At 43.6% G+C, this 27,564-nt stretch overlaps 1 protein-coding gene across 6 annotated transcripts in view; it reads left to right on the forward strand.

Annotated features, from left to right (window-relative positions):
- Positions 1-27,564, forward strand: part of SLC35D4 (solute carrier family 35 member D4) — a 79,927-nt gene that overhangs the window by 40,676 nt on the left and 11,687 nt on the right. For all 6 annotated transcript variants that reach the window (XM_014570526.4, XM_006117198.5, XM_075920878.2 and 3 more), the window contains one exon: positions 5,446-5,539. In XM_014570526.4, coding sequence (XP_014426012.2) covers positions 5,446-5,539 — 94 coding nt within the window. The remainder of the gene's footprint in view (positions 1-5,445; positions 5,540-27,564) is intronic.

The following is a 27,564-nucleotide window of genomic DNA, read 5'->3' on the forward strand; positions in this document are numbered from 1 at the left end:
CTAGTAAAACCTTGGTTGGATACAACAGTCTGTTTTGGCAAAAGCCAGTAAAGCTGCAGAGTAGTGACTTCCTGTGGAATGCAACCAAGGGCCTGAGATTCAAATTTGTCAGGGGTTGTTTCATCTGAGGGAGAGAGGGTATGGGTATGTGCAGTGTGGTCGTGAGGGTTCCCAGCTGCCAATAAAATAGTTTTACTTACCTCAGCAAAGCTTTGATAGAAAGCATAGAATTGCAGGACTGGAAACCACCTACAGATGTCCTATAGTCCAGTGCCCTGCACTCATGGCAGGACTTTTATTTTAGTATCTCTCAAACACTTCCCAAATTGGATTAGGCTTTGTAAAACTGGCTGTTTTCAGTGATTACAAGGTATTAGACTTAAGTGCTATATTGGTATGTATGGATTTATTCATCTGTACATCTTGTTACTTGGCAGGATAGGTTAGTCCTATAAAACAGGAAGGCTGCAACAAGAGTCATTCTGAGTAGCAACAGTTCACAGCCTATTAATGTTATTCTGTGATAATTATGTTATTTGTTCTATATCTCTTTACCCTACTGAAATTTGGACTCTTCTTTTAAATTTCTTCTCTTTATGCACTAGACTATTGTTTTTTAAGCTGAATTTCAACTTCTATGCTAAATGGTTCAAAAGTTGTGGTAATTCTTGGGACTTTTCTAATTTTCTTTACTTGAGCTTATTAAAAGGGTTGACGTAATGTAAAAAATGATCATGGTCCAGAAGCTACAATTTATTTTCATCAGGGCAGAATTCTCTCTTCTAGACTAAATGCTCCAGTGTGGATCCTCTGTTCTGGAATAAAAGTGACTGTATTGCAGAATAATTACTTCTCTTGTGAGTGAAGAAATTATTTTGTAATCAAGTCACTTTTATTCCAGAATAGTGTCCATGTCGAGGAGTTATTGCACAATAGCTATGTGATCACTCCTTAACTAGACAAGAGCCAGCTTCAGACTCCAGAGAATGCAACTAGACAAGAGACTCTCGCGCTCAATAAGGCTTAGTCATGGGCAGTGGGTGGGTGAACTCCACCACCAGCCCCCCCCCACCTACTTGAACCCAGACTCACTGTGGCTGCTGCCCCTCACACCCCATGGCCTCTAGCTCCTGCCCCAGGCTACTAACTTTAGCACCTTCCCCTCACAGCCTCAGCTCTCTTCCCTGGCCATGGAGAGTGAGCCAGCCAGGCAGCATGGCCCCAGGCTCCCCTGATCCTACAGCACCAGAGAACCAGGTGGCATTGCCCCAACCTCCCTGGGCCACCCTGCCCAATCTGACTCCAAGCTGGCACATTCCCGTCCACCCCCACCAAGCCACCAGCCCCAGTGCTGGGCAGGCAGAATGGCCCCAGCACCAGGATGATGGGGGGGCATTGGTTGTGCAGCTCCCAACCTGTCTGCCGCAGAGGCCTGGAGGTGGAGCCTGGATACATCATGCATCTGGGAAGGCAGAGCTTTCCCAGGCCTATGATATATACCACCCATACTGGGGCCTCAGTTTTTGTCACCAGGCTTCTAAGTTGTTCACTGCCTATTCTACCACCCTCATGTGTGTTAAGTAGTACTTTACATCCGTGTTTCCCAAAAGGTGAGGCGTGTACTACAGTGGAGGCAGAAAGGAGTAGCTGGGGGGCGTAAGGGCAGATCTCCAGTTGCTCTCCAGCATCTCACTTTCCTTTTTTTACGTTAGTCTGTAGCTGTTATGGTTCTGAAGAAAGCCTCCATAAATGTGAAGCAAGGGTAACCAATGCAGCAATGTCAACCTGAGTGTGCAGAGTGCCTGAAGCAATAGTGCTCAGCTGTAAACTGCCCCATTTATTTCAAGGGCTGCTCAGTAAGATGCCAATGATGAAACTTCAGATGTCACCATTGTTAACTATTTCACTGCTCCTCAAGGAGCTACACCAGCCTTTAAAAAAGTGTGTGTGTTTGAGGAGGGGTGAGGAAGGACTTGCCCAGGACTCTAAAAGATGCATAATACAAGTAAGCTGCATAGTCTTTACAAATACCCAGGCTGTATTCATCTGAAAGCAGATGAGTTTGGACTGCACTGTAGGTAAAAGAACTTACGTAAGTGAACAAAGAGCAATGAGAACTAGTTGTTAAAACTGATGTCTTAGAAAGCATGGAGGGTATTAAATAGCACAGTAAGACACACTCAACCTTGGCCTAAAAAGAACAACATCAGCAAAACCCTACTGGGCATTTTATCTATCTCAGGACTTGGTTTTAATGAGAGTCTTAAGAAGAAATGTTCCCGTGTTCTCACTGCCTCCATTTGTTGGTGCACAGGAGTGTTTCTGACATACAGTTACAAGCTTTCAGCATAGAGGAGCAGGGCTCAGACATTTCCAGCCATGCACGCTCTGCCCTTTCCAGAAACAGAACCTGTCTGTGCCCCGTACTGCACAGCCCTGGCTTCCTCAGCAGCAGAACTTGAGCCGAAGGCAGATCTGGGGGCCGAACTTGAACTGGGGTTGGGGGCAGAGAGGGAACAAGGGCAGAGTTGGGCTGGGACCAGTGCAGGGGGCAGTAGAGGTAACCACCTCGCTGTGGTTACTCTGTATGTGTGTGGGGGGGGGGTCAGATGTCCTCCTCAGCCCCCCTGATTTCTCAGGATGCTGCTGGAGCAGGGGTCTAGCAGTGAGGAGGCAGCATTTGCCTTGTCTTCTGCACAGTGCTCATGATAAGAGCCAGAAGGCTGGGATCCATATTTTCTCGCCACAATTGCTTGAATTGGTGTGAAAGCCAGAAACCCCAGGGACATCTGGGAAGAAAAGAGATGGCTAATGGGACGTTTTTCACATTCCCAGCGTGCCTAGTGCTATGTTGCACATTCCCAAAGTCCTTAGAGGGTGAAGGTGATGCAAGGCACTATGGGATACATTCCCATAATGCTTTGCTCTTTGTCAACAAGGGTATGTTTACATTGCATTCCTCCATCAAGAGAGGAATGTAAATGCAGACAAACAAAATTGCAAATAAAGCGCGGATTTGAATTTCCCGTGCTTCGTTTGCAAAATCGCATCCAGCTACTTTTCCGAAATACCGTATTTCAAGGAAAAAAGGGGTTATTTAAAAAAGAAACCCTTCCTTCAAAACAACCTTTACTCCTTAAAAAATTAGGTTTAAGGGTTATTTTGAGGGAAGGGTTTCTTTTCGAAATAACCCAGTGTGGACTGAGTTTTTTTTCTCAAAATATGGTATTTTGGAAATGTGGCGGGCCGCACTTGTGCAAATGAAGCACGTGAAATTCAAATCCGTGCTTCATTTGCAATTTTGTTTGTCTGCATTTGCATTCCTCTCTTGATGTAGGAATGCAGTGTAGACATACCCCAAGGGAGCTGCAGATGTGGCCATGAGTTGTCAACAGCAGATACCAGAAAAAGCAGTTTGACATGTTTCCAGTTTTGGAGACTTCTGCCTGTTGACAACACTTTTGTTGCCAAAACTTGCAAGTGTAGACACAGCTTTCCGGTGTCCGGGCAACTTGGGGAGGAATGAAGCGGCCAGGGTCTACATCACCCTGTGGGTCTACATCACTTTCCTTATTGCTGGGATCCCACTGCTTGCCTCTGGCCCACCCCCACTCACCTCAGGGCTATGGTCTGCAAAGCGGGCAGCAGCACCAGCACTCCAGCAGCAAGTAGGCAAAACAGTCCCATTTGACCATGGAGGAGCCTAGCAAGCAGCCAGCATCTTGCTGCTTCCTCCCTTCCCGGGCTGTAGGAACACAGGGAGAAGGCCGCCTTCTCACTGCTGGATATCCCTGCCTAATGTGCCCTGAGAAATGTGGGGGAAATGTGGCCCCTCATGCCCTCTGCAGCTGCAGTCAGAGCTGGGCCTGGAGGTGGAGCTGGACTGCGGGTGGAGTAGCCCTACCATGCATCCCCCTGAGTGATCCTCTGCACTTCCTATAAGGTTACCTCCACACATTGAGACCCGCTGGCATGGAGTATTACCGTAGGTACTTAGCACTGTCCTTTTCCCTTCCTATTTGTTTTAACACCATATCAACTATGCTAATTGCAGGTCACACTTCTTGATATCACTAACTCCAGCTATCGCTTCAGTGTTTTGTGGTTATGTTTCAGTGGAATAAGGTTGTGTTAACTCCTTCCTCTGTGTGATGTAAATACTGTAACTGCACACCCTCTGTGACTGAGGGTGTGCACCCTTTGTGGCTTGGCCCTCCCTCCATCCAGATCACTGTGTTCTCCCCTGCCCCCATCCATCTGAAGTATTAAAGTTTGTCCATAAACTGTCTCTGACAGACTTCTCCTTTACTGTCTAGATAGTGTTGCTTCCCACATGGCTGGTATGAGTATCCAGGCTTGCCCTCTTTTCTGGATGTCAGCCCAGGGACTCTTTAATCAAGGTCTTCACAGTCAAACATTGCTGTCCTTTTCTTACAGCTTCTCTTCTATGTTTCCTTCCTCGCTACCTGATGTCCAAAGTATGTTTCATGCTCCTTGATGCAGCCGTTTTCTATTGCCAGCTTCCTGGCTTTATACAAGCCTTGCCTGTCCTGTCTCAGCCTTTCCTGTCCTGTCTCCAGCATCATTCAGGAGATTACTTAGGCCACCTAATTCCCTTCAGCTGTGACCTTTCTGGTTAGTTGGCCCCTTCTCAGCCTTATTCACCCCAGGTAGGGGTGAACAACTCCTCTCACTCGCCTGTGCTGTTAGTGATGATGTCCTATAACTCTGTATGCCCCCTTTTCCATTGCAATAGCCAGGCTGCTATTTGGCTTGTAAGCATTTCTGAAGCAGTTAGTTGAATCCCTTCTTTTCTCCATCCCTTGTTAACCCTAAATGGCTTTGTGAACTCACTTAATCTTTTAGCTGAGAACATCAAGACATCTTATTACCCCTACACTACAGGTTTATTCGTTTATTCTTTACCACCCACCCCACATTGAAGATAAAAATTAAAAGTCAAATGTGTGTCTTTAGGAAGGTTAAGCAACATGGCAATATCAGAAACTGAAATTTTCCAGTGATTGCTTCAGCTCAAGAGATAAAAGAAGTTGAAATGAGTGAGAATATGGGCCACATATTTACATATGGCTTCCATTGAAATCTTAAATGATTTGAATGAAACTTCATGTTTTAGTTACCTGTACTTTCCTAGAGTGCACTGGTTTTGCTAGTATATTTTGACACTTGTTAAAGACCAAGCATGAGGTCATCAGTTGTTCTTATTTATTGTACATATTTAACTGGAAAAAACCAGGGTGTCTTAGACATAAAATAAGTTCATAATCTACTAAATAATCAATTCCAGTTCTTGAACAACACTGCTTTTTTTTGGGGGGCGGTGTTTGGTTTTGTAATAAGAATACCAATAAACCTGTAAGATTCTAGTTAATAGAAGCTGAGAGAATTCTCTTTATTCATTTAAGCTTTTTCATCTCCTTACAGTGGACTGTTGGGATTCTTTCTGATGCTCCACACAGTGAAGCTAAAAAGCATCACATCATCATGGCAATATGCAGCCTGGAGTTTCCTTGCAAAGGTAAGAGAGATCCTCAGCTGAACTTGGATGATCTCTATCTCCAGTGGATAAACTGTGAGTTAGTTGAGCCTCCATACCCCTGTTCTTTCTCCCTCTGTTCTAATTAGACATAATGTGAAGTATTTAATGCCATACACATAGCAGATGTAAATACATTAAACTACATTAGTCTGCTATGTAATGCCATACACATAGCAGAGTTGAGACAGCCCATATCAGTTGCCAGTGGGTACCCCAAAATAATGGGCCATACCAGTTGAGACTCTGACCTACTGGCTCCAAGCAGTTAAATACTTTCAGGGATGGCGTGGATGGCATTTCTTTTCAGTTCCTGCTGTTGAGAGTAATGGTGGTGTCTGCCAGTAATTGTTTCTCTTGTTGCCTCTTCCTTCCTAGAAGCATTGGTTTTCAGAGTACAGAGCCAAAACCTAGGCCCATAGAAGCCAATGTCTCCACTCCCTTTGGCTTCTGTAAGGGCAGAATTTGAAATGGGTGATACTCTTAAACTATCCACAGTTTAAAAATTCAGACGCGCTGGTTTGATTCCCATTTCCTAATTTCATTTTACCCAGTTTAATTATTGCCATGTGTGATACCCTGAAGCCATAACTCCCCTGGACAGTTTGTTCTCTCGTTTTTCATGCTAAAATGAATGAAGCTGCTTTTTAATAGTGTTGTGAAACACATTTATTTACAAGTTGTAGTAAAATGACTCCTCATCTTTGTTCTATTGGCTGTGGGAAAGAAGTGTCACTTGCTTTATACTAAAGTATTTCTGAAGTCTGTCTCAGTAAAACTCTGCCAGTCCCTTGGCATTTTTTGTGGGTTTGAGTTTCTCTTAGGAGCTCCTGAAAGAATCTGGCTAAGAAGCTTTTAGTACCTTAATCTTCTTGTTGTTCTTTGGTAACAAGTCAGTTGATTTACTCTGGAGAGGTACTAATCCTAACAGCAGATATTGTGTATAAGGAGAAGAGGTTCTATGTGCAGCGTTCATGAAGTAGCAAAAGGCAGGAGGATGAGAAGTAATGGGAGATACTACAAAGCAGACTTGGGCCTTTCCCAGCTGAAATGGGTCAGAATGGCAAAGTTTGTATCTGGATCAAAGCTTCAGAGATATTTACATTTGGGGGTTTTGGTCAGAGTCAGCTTTAGAGGGAACTATCACAAAATGTAGTTATGCATTGATGTTAATGGAGTTTCACCAGCTTACACTAGCTAAAGATATACCCCTAAACTTTCATGGTCATTTAACATCTGTTTTCTTGTAATCAGCCCATAAAGGCTAGGTTTGTTTGCACTGAAGTCCTTTTATCCAAAGTAAAATGATTTAACAGAGAAAATTAATTTTCCTCCCTTTTTGTAAGCTTTCTTGCAATTTCCACACAATTGCTCAATAGTCATTTTTATATCTTGTCTTGAGTATAAAGGGAACACAAGTACCAGGGACATGAGGTATCTCTAGCTCCAGTTAATAATGATACATCTGGTACTTTGCATTTCTGTAGTGCCTTTCATCCAAGAGTCTCAAAGTACATTATAAGCATTGTATTTTGCCACATATTACCCTTCTTAATATGTAAGGAATACATACAAATCACTGCATCTATTGCTGAACTGCAGCCACATTCAGGGTGCAACTCTGCAGCTGATTTCCAAAATACCTGAATATTACCCAACAGCTTTGGGAGTGGAAGTAGAAAGGACTAATTTCTACTAATAGAGGGAGTAAGGGTTCAGATGGACAGAATATCATTTCTTGAACTGGAATTTGGCCAGAACTGTGGAAATAACATGCCAAGTCTTATAAAATTGTCATGGGATATATTATGACCCCAAGTGCTCAGGACTCTGGTTTTATGTTTCCTCTGAAGGATGGCTGTTATTGCATCATATTGCCATTCAACACTATGCAGGACGTTGATTGAACTATCAACTCATTTGGAAAAAAGAGACCTATTGAATCACCCACACCAGAAGCTGTGGCGGCTAGGTGTCCTTTGAAGGTCTCCCAACCTTAAAAAGGCTGGTAGGACTAGATACCATAGCAGCAGATTCAGGTTAACCTCAGTAAAATGTATTTTAGCTACACTTTTAGTAGTCTCTTTTAAAAACGACAGAGAAAAGGGGAAGGAGTCAGTGTATATAGGAAATAATAAAGAGTTAGAAATGATTTTTTAACTAGACACATAAAATGAGAAAGAGGTGGTCAGGGATGTAAGTTGCCCTGCCCCCACTCTTGGATTTCAGCAGCAACAGTACATTTCCACCTAAGCATTTTTCTTGGACTGAGTTGTGCCCCAAATCATCCTCTTAAACTCTCAGACTGACTGGAGTTTTCACCGGCAGTTGGAAAGAAGCAGCAGTTGAGGCCAGAATGTGTTTATCTTGAGAATTAGCTCAGAAAAGGGAGTGCTGTTGTCCTCAGATAGCAGCGCTGGCCTTGAGGGAAGTTCAGAGAATCAAGAATCAATTTGCCATCGCAATGCTTGTACCTTTGGGTATGTCTACACTAGCCCCCTAGTTCGAACTAGGGAGGCTATGGTAGGCATTAGAAGTTGCAAATCAAGCCTGGGATTTAAATATCCCGCGCTTGCTTCGCATCTTCCCGGCCGGTTGCCTTTTTTTTTTTTTTTTTTTTTTTTAAATTTACAAGTCCGGACTAACTGCCCGCGTCTACACGCGGCAGGGACCCGGTATTTTGAATTAAAGCCCTAAATCGAACTACCTGTTATTCTTCCTGCAAGGAGGTTTAACAGGTAGTTCGATTTAGGGGCCTTAATTCGAAATACCGGGTCCCTGCTGCGTGTAGACATGGGAAGTTAGTCTGGACTTGTAAATTAAAAAAAAAAAAAAGGCAACCGTCCGGGAAGATGCAAATCAAGCGTGGGATATTTAAATTCCGGGCTTGATTTGCAACTTCGAATGCCTACCTTAGCCTCCCTAGTTCGAACTAGGGGGCTAGCGTAGACATACCCTATGAGACTGGTGAACTGATGTTATGATAGTGGACATACTTCATTTCTTATAAAGCACTGATGCACCAACCTACCATCAGTAATACCTGTAGAGTCCTGCTTTACAGATACACAAACATTCTTTATGGATCTACATAGCTGGTCTCCTTTTCCATTGATTTTCATTCGGTTAAAAATGGACTAGAGGCGTAACTTGTTTTTTTTTAATATACTTTGACTGCAGCAACTTAGGGTATGTCTAGACGGCATAGCTATTTTGGGATGCCGGAAGTATCCCAAAATAGCAATGCTGTGTCTTTAAAAGCCTCTATTTTAAAAGTCTCTATTTCCTGAAATAGCGGGTGCACTATTCCGGCATCCCTGTAACCCTCATTCCATGAGAGTTAAGGGATTTGTCGGAATAGAGCCTTATTCTGATATCTGGCTCTGTGTAGACACAGGAGGGTTTTCTGTCTCTTGTCTGAAACAACTGTTAGAGAGAGAGAAGGTTGTTGAGGTAATATATATTGTAGTGACTCAACTTCTGTTGGTGAGAGAGACAAGATTTGAGCTACACAAAGCTCTTCAGGGCTGGCCCAAAAGTCAATCTAATAAAATATATTACCTCTCTTTCTCTCTCTCTCTCTATCCTGGGACCAATATGGCTACAACTACACTGTAATAATTGTTGGCAGTTCTGGTGCTGAAGCATTGATCTGAGCACCCCAGGATCAGACTGTGTATACACTCTGGTGCATGTTCATACTGATAAATGCATTCAACATATTGAGTGTGAAAACAAATACTGTGTGTATGTTAGTCCTATCTGTATAGACATGTGAGAAACACTGAGAGGTGTCCATAAAACAAAAACTACCTTTAAGATGTATAAGATGTAATCCTTGTTCTCTGCCTTGAATTGGTATACTATTGCAAGACCAAGAATTAGAAGAAATGTTGAGACTGCATGTTTTAATTCGCAAGATATGTTAGTATCATAGGTCATATACTCGAATGACGCATCAGAGTCACTTGTATACACAAATTGAAACATCTGGTGAACACTCTAATGAGCTCTAATAGTGTTGTCAGTGAGGTTTATTTAGACTAGGGCTTCTACTCTGTACAGAGAGATTAAAGATGTTGGGGTCTCTAGGAATTAGAAGACAGCTGTAGTTTAAATCGCTGTGTTAGGAGAAATAGTGTCATGGCTTCTCAGTGCTGTATTTGATCAATGTGCTGAAGTTTATGGGAATGTAAGCATATGTCAGATTTTGTACAGCTATCCCATTAATATTTGGGTGTACTGTTGTATGTTTGGCCTGTATCCAGCAGGTCCCTGCTGAATTAATATATTACAAGGGGTAGAATGGGGAATAGATTTTGGTTGTTCCTTTTCTTTCTCCTTCCTCCCAAGGATAAAAAAATGAATGCAATCTAATTGAAGTTAAACTGCATTGGCTCTTTGGCTGGCTTCTTGTATTCTGACTATAAAGAGTTAGATATTTTAATTTGATTTAAAGATTGTAACTGCCTTCTCTCTGGTCTCCCCAGATCCCAACACTACAGGCTGTCGCATAGGCAGGTTGCTACCATTAGCCATTTTACACATAAAAGAAGCACAATCTATACCCTTGTCACCCGGTAGTTGCACTATCTCCTTATTCATTATCGCTGGATACATTTGCCTCAGGATACCTCATGCACCTTGTCTTTTTCTTGTGGCTATTACTGGGTGCCAGAAATGGCTTTAGTACTTTTGTGGAGACTTCTGGAACATTATCTTGCTCGCCTCACCTCAAATATAACTGACTCCAGTCTGGTGTGAGCACAACACAATGCACAGTGAGCACAACACAATGCACAAAGTCAACATAAAGTGTTTGGAGAGTTAGTGAGTTGGTTCTTTAGGATGCGCCCTAAAATGAATAATTTTTCTTTGTACATGTATGTCATTATGTCCTCATAGATGCCCGCTGAGGAAGTGTAGCACAGATTCATATTCTTTTGAGCTCTAGAAAATGGATTATATCTGTTTACATGTGAAGACTGTCTATCATCAGGAAGGGCTAGAACCATACTTGTTTGGTTTTTAAAAAAAAGAAAGCTAAGATTCTCCCACACTGGGAACCCGTGGCCATAAACTTCATGAAGCCCAAAAGCTAGCTCTGCTGACTGCTTCTCCATTTCTTCACACAATCTAATGACCAAAGGCATTCTCTGCTGGAGTTCCAGCCGTCTGGAACAGCAGCTAAATTATCAAGGAAAGCAAGACAAAGAACTCTGAACTGCTCTGTCTTATAAACATTTCACAGTCTTTGAACCTCCCCGAACGTGTCTCTCTCTCTCTCTCTCTCTCTCTCTCTCTCTCTCTCTCACTTATGTGCCTCTTAATTTTCCTCTTGCTATGCTATTAGTTATTGTTCATAACACTATAAAATATTATGGGTCAGGTTGTGAACCCCTTATTCCTGTTGATACTTTTGTAAGGACTTCTCATGTAAAGGATGCACATGGGTCATTCCTAAGGAAGTCAGTGGAATCAATGGTGTAACTAATTTCTCACCATGGGCCAAAGGGTTCACAGACTGTCCCTGTGTGATCACTTGTGTAAAAGTTTGTCTACAAAATAACTTTGGGTCAGCATTTGACCAGTCAGTGTTATAGATTAAAGTTTATTTTCTTCTCCGTATACAGGTATACTCAAACTAATATGAGAGTAGCTCTTGGCTGACAGTCACCTTCCTTTTTTGGTTTGGAACTTATAAAATTGCTTATACGGGAACGGAATAAACATTGACTGGAGTTTTATCCATACTGTATATTATCTTTAGTCCTGGTTTCTGTGCAAAGGATAAGAATTTAGCTCCCAACTTCATTCCCTGATCTGGAAGAATCCCACCTGGGGAGAGGGAGAATCTTGCATCACTTGTCTCTTCATTAGCCTCTTCTGCCAGGTGCTTTGAGTGGCATAGATGTGAGCCATGTCTAACTTTCACTTACCAAGGCTTGAGGGATGGAGGTGGGGGCAGAGAAAAGCAGAGTGGAAGAAGGGATTACAGGGAATATAGGGAGATTTTTGAAAGTTATCTTCTCCCATCTCTAACATATATATCTCAGTCTTACTAACCATAAGAATATTGTCATCAATCTAACTTGTATGGAATATGTTCCATCCATGATGGCACATGGGCAACTTCTGTTGAAATCAATGGGAACTAGACATGTGCACTAGAAGAGAGAATTTTACCCTGTGGTATCTAAATTGAATTTAACAAGGCAATCAGTAAGCCCTTAATAGTATCTTAAAGGCCTGTTGATGCAGATCAGTTGCTGCCTGCAACCATAAAAGTATAGGTTTTTTGGATGTTTCCATGGCGATAACATGATAGTTGTGTTGTAACATCCAACACTAATTATACACTGAAATTTCTAGGAATACTTCAGAACAGTCTCCATAACAACCTCTTAGAGTATAACATGTCCATTAAGCTAAATAAAATATGGCCCTTGGACATTTAAAACACAGTCATAATAGGGAGTCTGTCATAAGAATAACTGAAATGTTTGGGGCTTTGAAATCTCTCAAGAACAGAAGATTTTAGTATGTATTTTAAAGCTCTTCATATTTGGAAAGGAAGTATAGAGGAAATTAATTACACAAGTAAACATCCATTTAAAATACACAAAGAGTTGTACAGGTTTTAGGTGTGGTGTTGATACATAGCTAACTGCCAAAGCGTGTAGGGGAGAACAGTTACACATTGCTACTCGATGCAGCATTGTCATATAAAAAAAGTTTTGTAGTTACTTCCTCAGTATGAATAAACATAAATCCTAGGCACAAGAGACTCTCTTTTTAATGATTTGTGTTCATTTAGCCATAACCATATCCATCACTGTACACTTATATAGCTTTATTAAATGCCATGCTAACCTCCAGTGAGTATAGATGCTAGTTTGAAATATGACACCATTAGGTATCTTCCACTACCGCCTTTCCCATATATATATATATATATATATATATATATATATATACATACATACATACATACATACATACATACATACATACATACCCACCATGTCTGCTTTCATATATTCAGGGGAAGCAGAGAATGATGCAGTTTAAAGAGACTCTGGACTCATCAGTTCCTATGCATAGTAGATACCCACCCACCCCCATTTTTATTTAGTCCCCTGAGTTATTTATACATACACAGCTAAGCTGAATGAGGAATCATAAGTGTAAGTGGCAAGGAGAAGGAAAAAAAGAACAAGTACTGGCTTGGAAATCATTTCCAATGCTAATATATATACCAGATGGATGGAGGATTAAGTAATAAATAATATGATGCTACTGGTGAAGATTTCAAAGGTATCTGAGTTACAGCATACATCTGAAAAGAATTTAATGAGCAAAACATACCACATAGCATCCCTCTTCTGTTGGCTCCCCTTTCATTTTAGGATGGAATTTCTCCAGACTACCTCACAGACAACAGGCCTTAGTCTGAGAGAGACCATATCTCTCATTGACTTCAGTGGGCATTCAGCATCTATATCTCTTGGGATCAGGTTTCTTTCCTTCCTCTCCCCCTTCCCCTCCCCCTTCCTCTTCCAACCCCCACCAGGTCCCTGATTCCTCAGACACACATCACCAGTGTTGGTAGGAGAGCTCTCGATGCAGCTCTTTTCATCTGGAACAAGTCTCCTGTGTCTTTCTGGCTCATCAGCTATCCAATTATTTTCCAAATTTCCTCTGAAACCCCCGCCACCCTTGCCTGCACTTTTAAATTTTTTCCTCTATTATTTAAGAATCATATTATAGCACTTTGTCCCCCTTTGGATCAGTGTGAAGCCACATGCCTCCAGAGAATCAGCATGGATGAATGGCTTGAGTTCCAGGAGTACAAACTCTCTTTGAAATCCACAATGCACAGGGGATACATGCATCCTGCTCATTTTCCTGTGTCTGGCTGGCCCTGTGGGCTGACATGAAATGGAATGGGGTAAGTCCCTGTCTCCTACCCATTCCCTTTACTATGAATTGCTCCCTTGATGGAGCTAGAAAGGAACAATCTTTACACTTCCTTGGTTGCAAGGACTGGATTTGTTCCCAGTCATTGCTGAGGAAATGGGGTGGGGGATGGAAGAAGATGCTTTGCCTACACTTGCCGTCTCCTCACGTGCATGAAGAATCCAAGGACAATACCTGGGGCAGTATGTCTTAGAGACACTATTCAGAATGAATTGATTTTGTATTAACATTTTTTGAAATATTTAAAAAATACTTTACTAAATTACTGATGATTCCTGACAGAATATTTTTTGACTTTCTGTACGCACCCAACCGTTATACAGCATTTTGCTCTTTTTTTTTTCATGGAAAATTAAAACTTTCAAGAATTCAAGGAAAAGTGGGAAGTCTTTAGCATAACAATAACAATAATAATGATGATAGCATGTTAATTTCTTTCCATTACCTCAGCGGTAAAGCAGCACAAACACCACCAGAAAGTTACAGTACAGAGCATTGTTGGATTGTATGGAAAGAGTTCAGCAGAGAAATTAGTTATCTGGTCTGGGAATTGTTTGTTTATGAATCATATTTTCCCAAAGGAGTCATGCGATGGGACATATAATAGGAAATGGACTTTTAACACACTTTTAAGTATCCCCATATGTGTGTTTCACAGGGGAGGGTAGTGAGGTTGATGGAAATTTGCTATTTTGGTTAATGGATTTAAAAAAAAATCAGATTTGTACCCTTAACTTTCTTGTGCCATTAATCTCCCTTACAGAGTGTTCTCTGTTGCAGAAATATGATAATTCAACAATTGTGAAACACTGACGTCAACCAGGGAAGGTGTTTAGACATACTGTGAAATCAGAAACAAAACAGTGGACCCCTAATGCTCAGTCTTTTCACAGCTAACACCGGTAGTTTGGTAGGGGCTGGGAAATATTTCTGAATGATAAGCCAATCAAATTCATGATATCAACTAGTGTGTAAAGCACCACTAAGGGGAAAAGGGGATGGGATGCTGAACACTCCGGCCCTGGTCCAGCAAAACACTTAAGCGCATTATTAAATGTAAGGCGAAGACACTACAGATTGGACCCATGAAGACTTTTTAAACAATTATTTTAAGAGTCTTTGAACTTGATTTAAAAAAATATAAATGGAAGTTTTCATTAAACTCTAGGTGTAAATGTTTCAAATTTATTTTGCATTCATATGTGACTCTCAGAGAATTAACTACCAAGAATATTTTGTAAGTTCAGCATTGATTGGCATATATATTTTCCATGATCTCTGAATCTGTTCACTTCATAAAAACCCTGTGCTCATACCCATATAACTCATAGACTCATGGACTTCAAGGTCAGAATGGATCATTGTGTTTATCTAGTCTGACCTCATGCATATTGCAGTCCACTGAACCTTGACCACCCAATCCTATAATAGACCTATAACCTCATGCTGAATTACTGAAGTCCACAATTAGGATTTAAAGCAGGTGGTGAGGAACCTTAGGCCCTGGGGCAGATGTGGCCCTGTCTTACCTGGATTTGGCCGTCGAAGTTCAGCCCCCCCCCCTCCAGCATTGGAGAGTCCGTCCTGGTGCTTCAGTCCACCCTCTCCCGCCTTCCTCCCCCCCCCCCACCCTACCACTGGACTGGAGCACACAAATCTATTAGGCTGCTCCCCCATAGGCTCTGGTGTGTGAGGGGAAGGTGGGGAGTGTCTTTCTCCTTCTCAGTTGGGGGCCACAGTGGGTGGGGGGGGGTTTGCTTCTCACTTGTGTGTGGCCCCCAACTGATTTTTCTGTGGATCAGTGGTCCTCAACCCCAAAAAGATTCCCTACCACTGATTTAAAGGGGGGACCAACTTCTAGAGAATCCACCATTTACACTAATTTAAACCTGCTAGTGAGCCATGTCCCATGCGTCAGAAGAAAATGAAAAACCTCCAGGGTCTATGCTAGTCTGTTCTGCAGGAAAGTTATTTCCTGACTCTAAATGAGGTGATCAGGTATACCCTGGTCATGTGAGCAAGGCCTACGAGCCAGACACCTGCGAAATAATTCTCTGTAGTAACTCAGAGCCCTCCCCATCTGCTGTCTATCACTGGCTGTCAGAGATCAGTCACAGATCAGCTATTGGCCTCTGTAGGCAATCTCATCATATCATCCCCTCCATAAACTTATCAAGCTCAGGCTACGTCTCCACTTGCCACACTGGAGATCAATCTTCTGATGTTCGACTTAGCGTGTCTAAATTAACACCTGCTAAACTGAACACTGAGGGTGGCTCCGGTTGGCATTGGTACTCCTGGCAGTCATGAAGAGTCAGGGAAGCTGGCAGGAGTGTTTGCTCCTGTCGGCCTCCCTCTGTGGCTGCGCCAAGCTTGGCTTAAGGTAGCTCATTCCAGCTATGTATTTGGACTTTTCAGCTTAAAAAAGAGAAGACTAAAGCCGGAGGGGAGGGGGAGGGGAATTTATAGAGGTCTATAAAATCATGACTGGTGTGGAAAAAGTGAATAAGGAAAAGTTATTTACTTATTCCCACAATATAATGAAATTAATAGGCAGCAGGTTTAAAACAAACAAAAGGAAGTTTTTCTTCACTCAGAACACAGTCAGCCTCTGGAGCTCCTTGCCAGAGGATGTAGTGAAGGCTAGGACTTTTACAGGGTTAAAAAAAGAGCTAGATAGGTTCATGGAGGTTAGGTCCATCAATAGCTATTAGCCAGGATGGGTAGAAATGGTGTCCTTAGCCTCTGTTTGTCTGTAAATGGGTGACAGGGGAGGGATCAAGTGAGGATTACCTGTTGTGTTCCCTCCTTCTGGGGAATCTGGCATTGGCCATTGTCAGCAGACAAGATACTGGGCTAGATGGACTGTTGGTCTGACCCAGTATGGCCATTCTTATGTTCTTAATACTATCTTCCCTCAGCCTTTATTTGTTTGGGCTAAACAAGCCAAGATCTTTGAGTCCCCACTTAAAATGTTAGGGTATGGCAAATGGTGGGGGGAGGTTTAAAGCCAAGAGTATTTTGAATACTGTTCATGCCCACTCAAAGGTTTGTGTGTGTAGAGATATCTGTTGACATTGACCTAAGTATGTGTCATAACAATAAATTGCAAAGTTCCTGACCTATTAGATATGTGTTCCCTTTCGGGGAAAATTAAAATTTAACTAGACAGGTGATTAGGATTATGTACAGAGATGAAGGACTCTCAAAAGGAATTTTCACACTCGAGCTCAGCCAAAGATGGAATTCACGGAATTTTATGAAAATGGATATTTTCGTGAAATTTTGTACTTGGGATTTCTTCTTCTCCACAAGAAGAAGAATTTAATTAATTTATCTTTCGCAGACAAATTAACATGAGGTGTGGGCTGGGTAGATCCAGAACTGAACGAAGTGTAGGCTACATGCTTGTCTAGAATAACTCTATTGACTATGGTAGTAGCATTACATCTTCAACTTCAGTGGAGTTGTACCAGCAGAGAATTTGCCTCTACAGGGGCCCTGTATTTTAAACCATTTCTAGAAAGGATCTCCTCTCAGTGCTGACTGCCATAGCCTGCTTACTCTGGAAATTCCAGAGTAGCTGGAAGTCTGTCATGCAGCCTTCTCCCAGATGGTGCTGTGTTTAGTGGAGTACTGTCGTACATCAGATGGTAGTTTCAACAGCAGTAAGCTCCACAGCTTCAATGAAAGTGTTTAAACAGTCTGGTGAGGTTGCAGTACTAATAGTTACCAGGAACCAAGGATAACAACTTTCTAATTGCTGACAACTGAACCCTCCTGCCCTGCCCCTGCCAGCATCTTTCCTCCAGGTTGCATCCTTATCCCACCTCTACCCTCCAGGCTCTGCCCTTCTTTGCCTTTCCCCCAAGGTCCTGCCCATACTCCACTTCTTTCTTCCAGGCCCCATCCCTGCTTGTTCCTCTTCTCCTCTCCCATACCCTCTCTCCCCCCAATTGCTTGCTGCTTTCCCCCTTCCCTATAGCTAGATACTTTCTATTCCCCTCCACCCCAACCTCCCACCTGGGCTCCCTCTGCTCCTGAGCTTCAGTCTGACATGGAACTTACCTGCCTGTCTGCCCATGAGATGCAGGTAGAATGTAGCCCCAACTGAACAGGGGCTGGTGTGGGTTGATGATCCACCCTGCAATAACATGGACTTCTAGGCTACGTCTAGACTGGCATGATTTTCCAGAAATGCTTTTAACGGAAACATTTTCTGTTAAAAGCATTTTCGGAACAGAGCGTCTAGATTGGCACAGATGCTTTTCCGCAAAAGCACTTTTTGCGGAAAAGCATCCGTGCCAATCTAGACGCGCTTTTCCGCAAAAAAGCCCCGATCGCCATTTTTGCAATCAGGGCTTTTTTGTGGAAAACAAATCTGCGCTGTCTACACTGGCCCTTTTGTGCAAAAGTTTTGCGCAAGAGGACTTTTGCCCGAATGGGAGCAGCATAGTATTTCCGCAAGAACACTGGCAATCTTACATGAGATCATCAGTGCTTTTGCAGAAATTCAAGTGGCCAGTGTAGACAGCTGGCAAGTTTTTCCGGAAAAGTGGCTGATTTTCCGGAAAAACTGGCCAGTCTAGAAACAGCCCTAGTGTTGAAAACCAGGCATCTGGCAACCCTACCAGGGAATTTTATCATGTTATGGCTTTGCCCTGGCCATGGCTATGCTAATAACCCTCCACTAAACCCATAGCTGTGTTTGTGATCCATTCTTTAACTTCAGACGGAGGAATATTTGTATTCTAATGGTCCCATCTTCTAGGGATCCCACCTGCAGTGCAAAAGTGCAAGTCTTATGCATGAATGATACTAGAATGAATTATTCAAGATCTGCTGCAAGCATCCTGCTTTGTTAAAGATCTGCTGCAAGCATCCTGCTTTGTCTTCCCAGCAATATCAAGGTAGCACCTTGATATTCCAATCAAGCTCAGCCGTCTCCATGTAGAAGGTATGGTACAAGCAGACTGGAAGACATGCCCTGTCCAAAAATGTTTCTAATTGCAACACAACGCGGTGTATTATGAGAGGCTGATGCATTCTTCTGAAGCATCTTGCATTTTTTTCTATGGGAGAGAGGATATCTCATTAAACGAACTATTGGTTTGCTCCAGGCCTGGCAAGTGTTCACTTGGAAGCAGGGCTGGTGAAGGAAGGCAGTAATAAGAATGCGTGTGTACATGGGACAGATATGTACGACCCAATGAATTAGCTGAGTATTTTTTCTTCTTCTTAACTTTCCTTTTTAATATGAGCGTGTTTATGTATTTGCAGGTGCTAGAATGTGCGCCACAACAGGCCCTAGTGCATAGAACACACTCCTCCTTAACATCTGTCTTGGACCCACAGGATCTTTCCTCTGCCCCAGCTTTTAAACCCTCTCTTGGAGAAACTCCTGTTGTGTGGCAGTTAGGCGCCAATTGCCAGATTTCCCAGGGGATGCTTGACCCCTTGCTCTGTCCTAAGCCGTGCCCCCACCCTGCTCCTTTTCCTGGTGTTCCGGCCCCACTCCACCTCTTGTGCCCCTGCTCTGCCCCCTCCTGCGAGGGTGTCCTATATTCAACTGGTGCCTCTCCCTAAGTCAGGGAGCACAATATAAAGGGTGGGTCATGTGTTTCCCCACCTCCACACCCAACCCTGGGGCAACCATGCTCTCCCTGCCCCCTGGTACCTGCAGGGGGCTCTTTGTCCACCCACTGCATCTATCCCCTTGTCCTCCTCAGCAGGGACCCAAGAAGCCAGCAGAAGAAAGCCGCTTTTCATGCCGGCCCTGGCTCGTTGTTCTGCAGCCCCAGATGCCTGGGAGAGTCTGGCTGGGGTGGAGGTGGCTTCTGCTCCGGATCTGGGCTTGGCTGTTGAGAAACCCAGCACCCGAGTCCAGGCAGGGAATCAAACTCACCTGACACCTCCCCAGCCAGGCTTGGGGTATGTCTACACTACCCCCCTAGTTCGAACTCGGGGGGGAGGGTAATGTAGTCATACAGAGTTGCAAATGAAGCCCGGGATTTGAATTTCCCGGGCTTCATTTGCATAAAGCCGGCCGGCGCCATTTTTAAATGCCGACTAGTTCGGACCTCGTGGAACGAGGTGTACAGCTAGTTTGGATTAGGAAGCCTAATCCGAACTAGCTAGTCCGTGCCGGGTGTAGCCGTGCGGCACGGTGTCCGAACTAGCCGGCATTTAAAAATGGCGCCGGCCGGCTTTATGCAAATGAAGCCCGGGAAATTCAAATCCCGGGCTTCATTTGCAACTCCGTATGACTACATTACCCCCCTAGTTCGAACTAGGGGGGTAGGGTAGACATACCCTTGCTCAGACAGCTGCCCGGCAAGGCTGCAGAGTGGAGTCCCAGCAGCTGGAAGGGGCTGGTCCCGCCCCTTCCACTCCTGACATCTGGGCTATGTGTTGCCCAGACCTGTCTCCTGCTCTTTCCCCTCTCCTTCCCTTTCCCAGTGCCTCCTGCGTGCTGCCATCAGCTGTTTGGCAGCATACCGTCGGCACTGAAAGGGCCAGGGACAAGCTGCTTGGCAGGACCTGTCCCAGGCAGGAGGAGCGGGGGCAGGGAAGGAGAAGTCTGCCAGTGGGTGCTTGGCACCCACTATTTTTTTTCCCATGGGTGCTCCAACCCTGAAGCACCCACAGAGTCAGTGCCTATGGCATGACAGACCACCAAGACCATTGCTTCCTCAAGGGAGGGCCATGCAGCCTCATTGCCTCCTCGACTGAGCAGCTGGACTCCAGTACTCCTGTTTCCCATTGCAGCCTCAGGCTCTGTCTGTTAAGTCCAGCTGAGGCAGATTCTTCTACTGATAGATTTGCACACCCTTCGGGGAACTAATGCACCTCAGGCACTAGTGACACCCATGGAGTGTTTTCAGAACAGTAGGGTTTATGAGTCATTTGGAACACAGCATCGGAAGTCATTAGGTTAGCCTTAGCCTAGAGGAATAAAGTATAATGCACGTACTGCTCAAGGCAGAGCAAATCACCAGCCAACCTGTGCTGGATACCATCTTAGGTACTGTTTTTCCTTTTTCCTTTCCAGTAAAGAGCAGCAGCTATTCCAGAATCCATACTTTATTCCCTGCCTGTTGTTTATTCTTGAGCTGGGGTCTCTGCCTACCTTCCCTGCTGAGAGATGGGGGGAGGGACCAATGTCAGAAAAACCCCTCTGTTCTTTCGATTTTTTTGTTGTTGACGTAAGTGAAGTGTGGACATAAGTGAAGGGTTTTTATTTTAAACGTCCGTTTTTCTGAAAAACTCTGTACTGTAGACATAGCCTAAGTCTTTACAACTGTTCCTGGAAGAAACACAACTGTTGGCTCCCTATTCATTGAAAGGAAAAGTATGTGTGAGTGGGGAGCAGGGGGGATGGGTAAAGAAGAAAAATGTACAGCTATGACTAAAACTGGCAAAGTAAAATCCAGGAGTCTGCAAGGCTCCCATCTATCCCCAGTTAAGTTTATGTTGTTATGTGCGGCTGGGTTTCTTAGGTCTAATTGCCCAGTGTCACGGGGAGGCAAGAGGGCGAAGGACATAGAAAAAACACACTTCACTTATGAAACTGGTATTAGCCTTTGCCGAAATGTGGAGGCATGTATCAAGGTCATATCTCCTCTAATGTCAGACCCTGACACTGTCTCAGGTCCCTCCTGCCCCCTTCTTCAGGAGGGCAAACCAGCACAACTGATGTTGGACTGCTAACCCTCTCCTCCCCCCCCCCAGCCCACTTCAGAGGCTAGTTTAACATAAAAAAAACATTTAACTCAAAATCAGGATCTCCTAGTCCTTCTCCAGGCTCACCAACCCATTATGTTCTGGCAGGGCTCCTATGTTTCTCTGAAGAGTTTTGTTCCTGCATCTTACTGCAGTAGGGTGACCAGATATCCCAAAGTGTCTCAGTTTTTCACATTTGCTATCTGATGGTACTGTACAGTACTGCAGGTAGCTTTAGCCAGGCCTTTACCTCTGGCAGATTCAAGGAGATCCCTACCCAACGTGACCCTAGCAGACCTCTGTTTCTATGTCCTTGTAGCAAGAGATCAGACCAGGCTTCTCGCAGCAGAGGTGTTTTATTAGCTCCATTCTATGGCCTCCCCCTGTTATCCTTGGTCTCACTCTCTTATAGGAAGCCCCACCCTAGGCTTAAAATAAAGTGATGCTTGGTCACCTGACCCAATCACCATCCCAAGGCCAAACCATCACCTATGAGCAGAGACCTATGCTTGCTGATAGTGAGGGAAAGGGGAAGAGGAACGGAGTGAGGGCAGCCAGCTTCAGTCCATGTGAGCATTCTCAGTACAAGCTGAGTGGAAAATCTGGGAGACCTGTGAGGCCACATGCCCCCTCCCTCAGCCTCTGCCTGGGAGGGGCCATATAACTTAGGCACAGCTGGAGTTAACCCAATGCCCCTTAAAGGACCAGTCCCACTGCTACAGGACAATAAAGCTGAAACGGAACTGACAAAAAGCCAGCCATCAGTTGATTTTTTTTGCTCTACCTGTAAAGTTGTTTGCATAGCTATAGTGCTAGTGACCACCTTCTTTTGGGATGAGCATGTCTTAAAATTTAGTTTACTTCTTATGTTACTAGGCTACCACCATCTCCTGTGCTGATCCTTTCCTGTTTTGTAACCTTGTAAAAGTCTGAAGGCTGAGGTGCAGAGCCACTCAGAATGCAAACACAGTAGGTGATACTGGGCTTAGCTTTGGATCGCGTGTATTTTACTGCGTAACACACAGCAGCAACGCATTAGAACCACTGGCCACTCCACAAATCGAAAGGCAGTAATTTTCAAACAGATAAAAGACAATGTTATTTGATGCAATATACTGCACATTTAACCTGTGAAATTCAGGACATAAAATCAACAATGTGGAAGCAATCAATTTACAGTAGTAGGGTTAAAAAGAGAGGATTCTACCTTTTACAAGACCAGTTCTGTTTCAGTAAAATCTGCGGCAGCACTCTTGCTGACTTCCATAGATGCAGAAAAAGATCCTGTATGACATTCTTTCTAGGACAAATGCACATGGGCTAGAAAACCACATGCTTCAGAGCAAAAGATGAATACAAATTAGGGTGAGGAAGAAATCTCCCTCCCGTTGTGGGTACAGCTATAGCACAGCTCGATGCATGACGCGAGGATTGTATTCTTCTTCTGAAACATCTTATAATGACTAGCATTTGAGACAGGATACTTGAGTAGAAAACCATTGATCTGTTCCATTACAGCAATTCCTGTTATTCTTACATGTAAAACATATTACTATTTTTGTAGCTGTCATTTCATGCACACCTATTGCACTATATATAAATGTAATAACCACAATAATAATACTTAATTCATAATAGGACAAAGAGTGAGACACCAACAGTTTGAGGCATCTGGTTAATGGGAAGAAATTGAGGGGAAAAGAAGACATTTGGGGTGCTGAAATGATAGTGGAGGAAAAAAAATCTTATATGGTATCCTTCACTGAGCTGGGGGGGGGGAGGGAGGGAATAGCAACACATCAGTCTTTAATTAGAGTGTTTTTTGACGGTGTGACTTATTGAAAATATGAATCTGGGCCCTAATTTTTTTTTTGCTCTACCTGTAAAGTTGTTTGCATAGCTATAGTGCTAGTGACCACCTTCTTTTGGGATGAGCATGTCTTAAAATTTAGTTTACTTCTTATGTTACTAGGCTACCACCATCTCCTGTGCTGATCCTTTCCTGTTTTGTAACCTTGTAAAAGTCTGAAGGCTGAGGTGCAGAGCCACTCAGAATGCAAACACACTAGGTGATACTGGGCTTAGCTTTGGATCGCGTGTATTTTACTGCGTAACACACAGCAGCAACGCATTAGAACCACTGGCCACTCCACAAATCAAAAGGCAGTAATTTTCAAACAGATAAAAGACAATGTTATTTGATTTTTTTTACAGTCCCAAAATTCAAGAATATCTATCCAGTGGTTTATTGTACATGTGCCAACAGCAGTGATAATGGAAAAATAACCTTATATAATCAAAGAAAGACAAAGTTAGGAGGGCCTAATGAAATTTATTATTTCCACTCCATCAATGCTCCCCTTTATCCTTATTTGACAGGACTTCAGCTGTTGCCTTGATTCTCCAGTGCTCCAAGGGCTCTGCTAAACAGGCTTTGTTAGTAAAGGATATGCTCATACACTTGTTTGAATCTTGGTTGAAAGCAGTTTTATACAACAAAGCAGACCTAATGGAAAACTTATATGCATAGGAGGTCTCTCTTTTCTTCTTTGAACTGGGGAAAAACATCACTGTCTGGTTTGCAATAGTCACATTTCAGAGAAATCTTTCAACACAAATAAAAACTGATAAAACTGAGTTGAGTATTATAACTGCTCTGCATTTTATAGTCTGAAACTAGCTGGTATAGTGCCACCAATCACATTATTCACAGGAAGAGGGAATGTGTGTTTTGGCAATTGTCAGTAGCAGATACTGCATGCTTCTTGTTTTGGTTCTCTCTGTATTATTACAGGACTTCTCTTGCTTGTATACAAGAGAGAAGGTAGGGAGAGATGGATATTTGATGTCCAAAAAGAAATAGCTACCACAAGTTCAACCGACTCTCACATTTTGAGAGAAAAAATGTTTTTTGTTGAAGTCCCAAGATGTCTTTTGTTTTTGGGGAAGTAATTAAAGTGAGTCATGATGTACTTGCAATTTTTTAGTCATCTGACCCTGCAAATTAATGGGTTACTTATGATCATATTACATGTGTTCATACAGATTACACACTATATACATGAACAAATTGTAGACTCTCACATGAAAAGAGTGGCCTTAATCATATATGATCTTTAAAAATATAAGGGTGCTTTTCGTTAAAAAAAAGAGGTACCCTGCCCAAATTCCAAATAATCAATATACATTCGAAAGATACTCTTCACTTTCTGTTTTGACTTTTTATAGTGTTACTGTGTGCTATGAAACAAGTGCTGTGTTCTATTCCAAAAGTGGCTGCATAAAAAATCATAATACAATTTTAAAACATAACAAATATAAAGACAGAAATAACTAGTTTATGTAACATAATTGTGAACTCTGTAAATAGTTGAGCAGTTCTCTGGCATTCAAATGCTCTTCCAGAATAAGAAGCAAACACAGTCAATAAAATATAATTCTTAAGATATAAGGTGCTGATTGAATTTGAGTATGTTGGGAATGTTGGCTTAACTATCTAAAGCACTGATTCTGGAATCAGTGTAGGACTGGGGCCTTAGTTTTATATTGCAAGGTTATTTCAACAAATCACGGAGCAAAGAGATAGTAATGATAACAAAAGAAACATACCAAACAAAGAGATGGACATTGAAGAAATAATATCCAAGATGGGAAGTAAAGACTGGCAGATAATAAATCAGCAGAATGGTAATGCTGTCTAGGTGTTGGTTACACATCACAATGGTATAAATAGTACCACGATGATCAGTCAGTTACAGCAGCAACTAATGAGATGACATAGGCTATAGAGAGAATTCAGTGGCAGAGAGCAACACTCAAGCACAAGAAGATGGATCTCCCTAGTCCAAACCCTGTGGCCTAACAGATACACTGAAAATCTCTTCTGAAACAAACAAGACTGGGAAAGGCTTTGGTAGCCTCTCAGAGTTTCATTAAGGGAAGCACCCTTTGATCTAATAGCCATCATTCAGCAGACTGGTGATGGAAGGCTGAGAAAAGCCACTGATAGGCTGCCTAGAACTGCTGGTTAGCTGAGTGGAGTAGGGGAGTAGAACAAAGCTGCCACTCAGCTAAGTGCAGCAGTTGGGAGAAAGCCCCAGTCTTGCTCTCCCACGCTGTGTAGAAAACAGGGGGTGTGGTGTGGAGGGAGGTGTGTATATATAGGCTGCAAGGATGCTGGGAGAGTTCCACATACCCCCACACACAGGCCAAGGCCCACACAAATTTCTTCCTGAACCTGTCCCACATAAGATACATCATTTATCCTTCTCCACAAGAAAGGGTAGTACAGAAGGAAAATAGAGGCCTGTCAGATATGGCCAGACCACTTCCAAACAGGCCAGGGAGATGACACAAATAACCTTCCTTAGAGACAAAGGAAAGAGGAAGAAAAACTCCCCTGCCCTCATAATCACCAATCAAAATATAACCTAGGGACACTTGTGCTGAGTGGGCATTATCTAAAGAAGATTTCTCCCATGGGTGGTGGGTGAAGGTAGGGCTGGGGAAGGCAAGCCTCCAGCCCCACCTCAGCCCTTCCCCTTCTGTTCTGTCCAAGCCCTGCTCCCCACAGGAGCCAAGGTTCTCCCTGGAGCACCATGGGGAGATGGGGTGACACGCAGCCTCAGTTTCCCAGGCCCCAGGGATGGAGAGGGCAGATGCTCAGGGGCAGCAAGGCTGCCCCAGTACTCCTATAGTAGGTGAATGGAGTATGGACGGTGCCAGGCTGGCAGTTTGGGAAGGAATTTGCCTTGCCCTCATCTATTATACCCACCAGCCCTGATTACACCAAATTCTTGGACAGGGAAATTTCAACCCAGAAAATGTCACTGTATGTCCTCCCCAATCCTGCATAGATATATAACAAGTGTTCTCCAGGAACACCAAGACAAAGGAGTACTCTAGGACAGATAGCTCCCACTGGAGTTAGAAGGAGAATTTGGGGATAAAGTACTGGGAAACCTAGCATTCCCCCTATTAAACTCCCAAACAAACTGACAATCACAAAGACAGGGCATTTCTTGCCAAATTTGGAAAACTTTTGGAAGCTAAACACCCCACATTGGTTCCCTAAAGTTGGCATTGCAAAATGGTAATGGCATTCTCCAGATACAAGATGAAAGGAAGCGAGGGCAGCACTTTGCCTCCGCCATACTATCCTCTAAAGTCTCCTTTCCCCTGGATTTTGAGACAGATTAATTAAACAAATATGGCAAGGTGGCAGGAAGGGCCCCTGGAAAGGATTTTACTGGACTGTAAGAGTCTGCCAGGATAAATACATGGACAAAATATGACTCTTAATCCAGTTGTTTCAGATAGTGAAGTAACCTCTTGAATCAAGACACTACAATTTGGACATCTCTTGGTCCAGCACCCCTTGGGACCTGATGGAGTCTGGACAAGGGAGTTTGCTGAACCAGGGGAGGTGCTGAACCAGGGGAGGTGAGACCACTGGCCTCCCTCCTGGCTCCCCTCGTCCTGTCCCCTAGTGGACTGTGTTCCCAGCCCACAGGCTGCAGGGCTGGCAAGGCTGCGCTCCCAGCCCCTGGGGCTGGCCAGAATGCTGGGCTGGCAACCCCCAGCGACTGCCAGCTGAGCTCTGCTGCCGGCCCCTTGCTGGACTCCTAGCTGACAGCTGCTGGGGCTCTCTGGTCCAGGGTTCTGCCAGACCATGGATGTTGCCGGACCAGAAAGATTCAACCTGTCCTAAATCTTCTGACAAGGGAGAGTGCAGTCAGAGAGCCACCTCTTTCAGAAGCAGTGCAAACGATGCTGTAATATGAAAGCACTGGAAACCTTTGCTTCCGAGAGTTGTGACTCTCTTCTTAAAGATCAGCAGATCAACCAAGGAAAGCAAGTTATCTGAAGTGAAATGTATTGGAGCAATGTTTCTTAATGACCTTCCCATGGGCCAGCGCCGGTCCCTGAGATCTCCCTGACGCAGTTCAGGAAGGCAGCAAACTGGTCCTTGGTATCATAAAGGTTGCTCAACACTATATTAGAGAACTGGGAATAGCCCAGAGTTCTTTGCTTTCAGTCACACAGATGCCCCCACACCAAATATAGCCTGGTCTTTAGACAACAACTAACGCATTTTCAGTAAGAGTGTTTCACTCTCAGGTATTTTGACTGGCTGGAGAGGGGAGGGGGCAAAACAGGCCCCATAGCATTGAGCCAGGAAGACCAAGATATGTGCTGACAGCATATGGCTAGATTCTCCTGAGCCCCTTATGCAGCTGCTCAGCAGAAGGGAAGGGAGGAAGGAGTATGTCTCTGGCCCATGTCTCTGTGCAGTTTGCATAGGA

This window comes from Pelodiscus sinensis, chromosome 2, assembly GCF_052426305.1.
Source record: "Pelodiscus sinensis isolate ZL-2025 chromosome 2, ASM5242630v1, whole genome shotgun sequence".
NCBI lineage: Eukaryota > Metazoa > Chordata > Testudines > Trionychidae > Pelodiscus > Pelodiscus sinensis.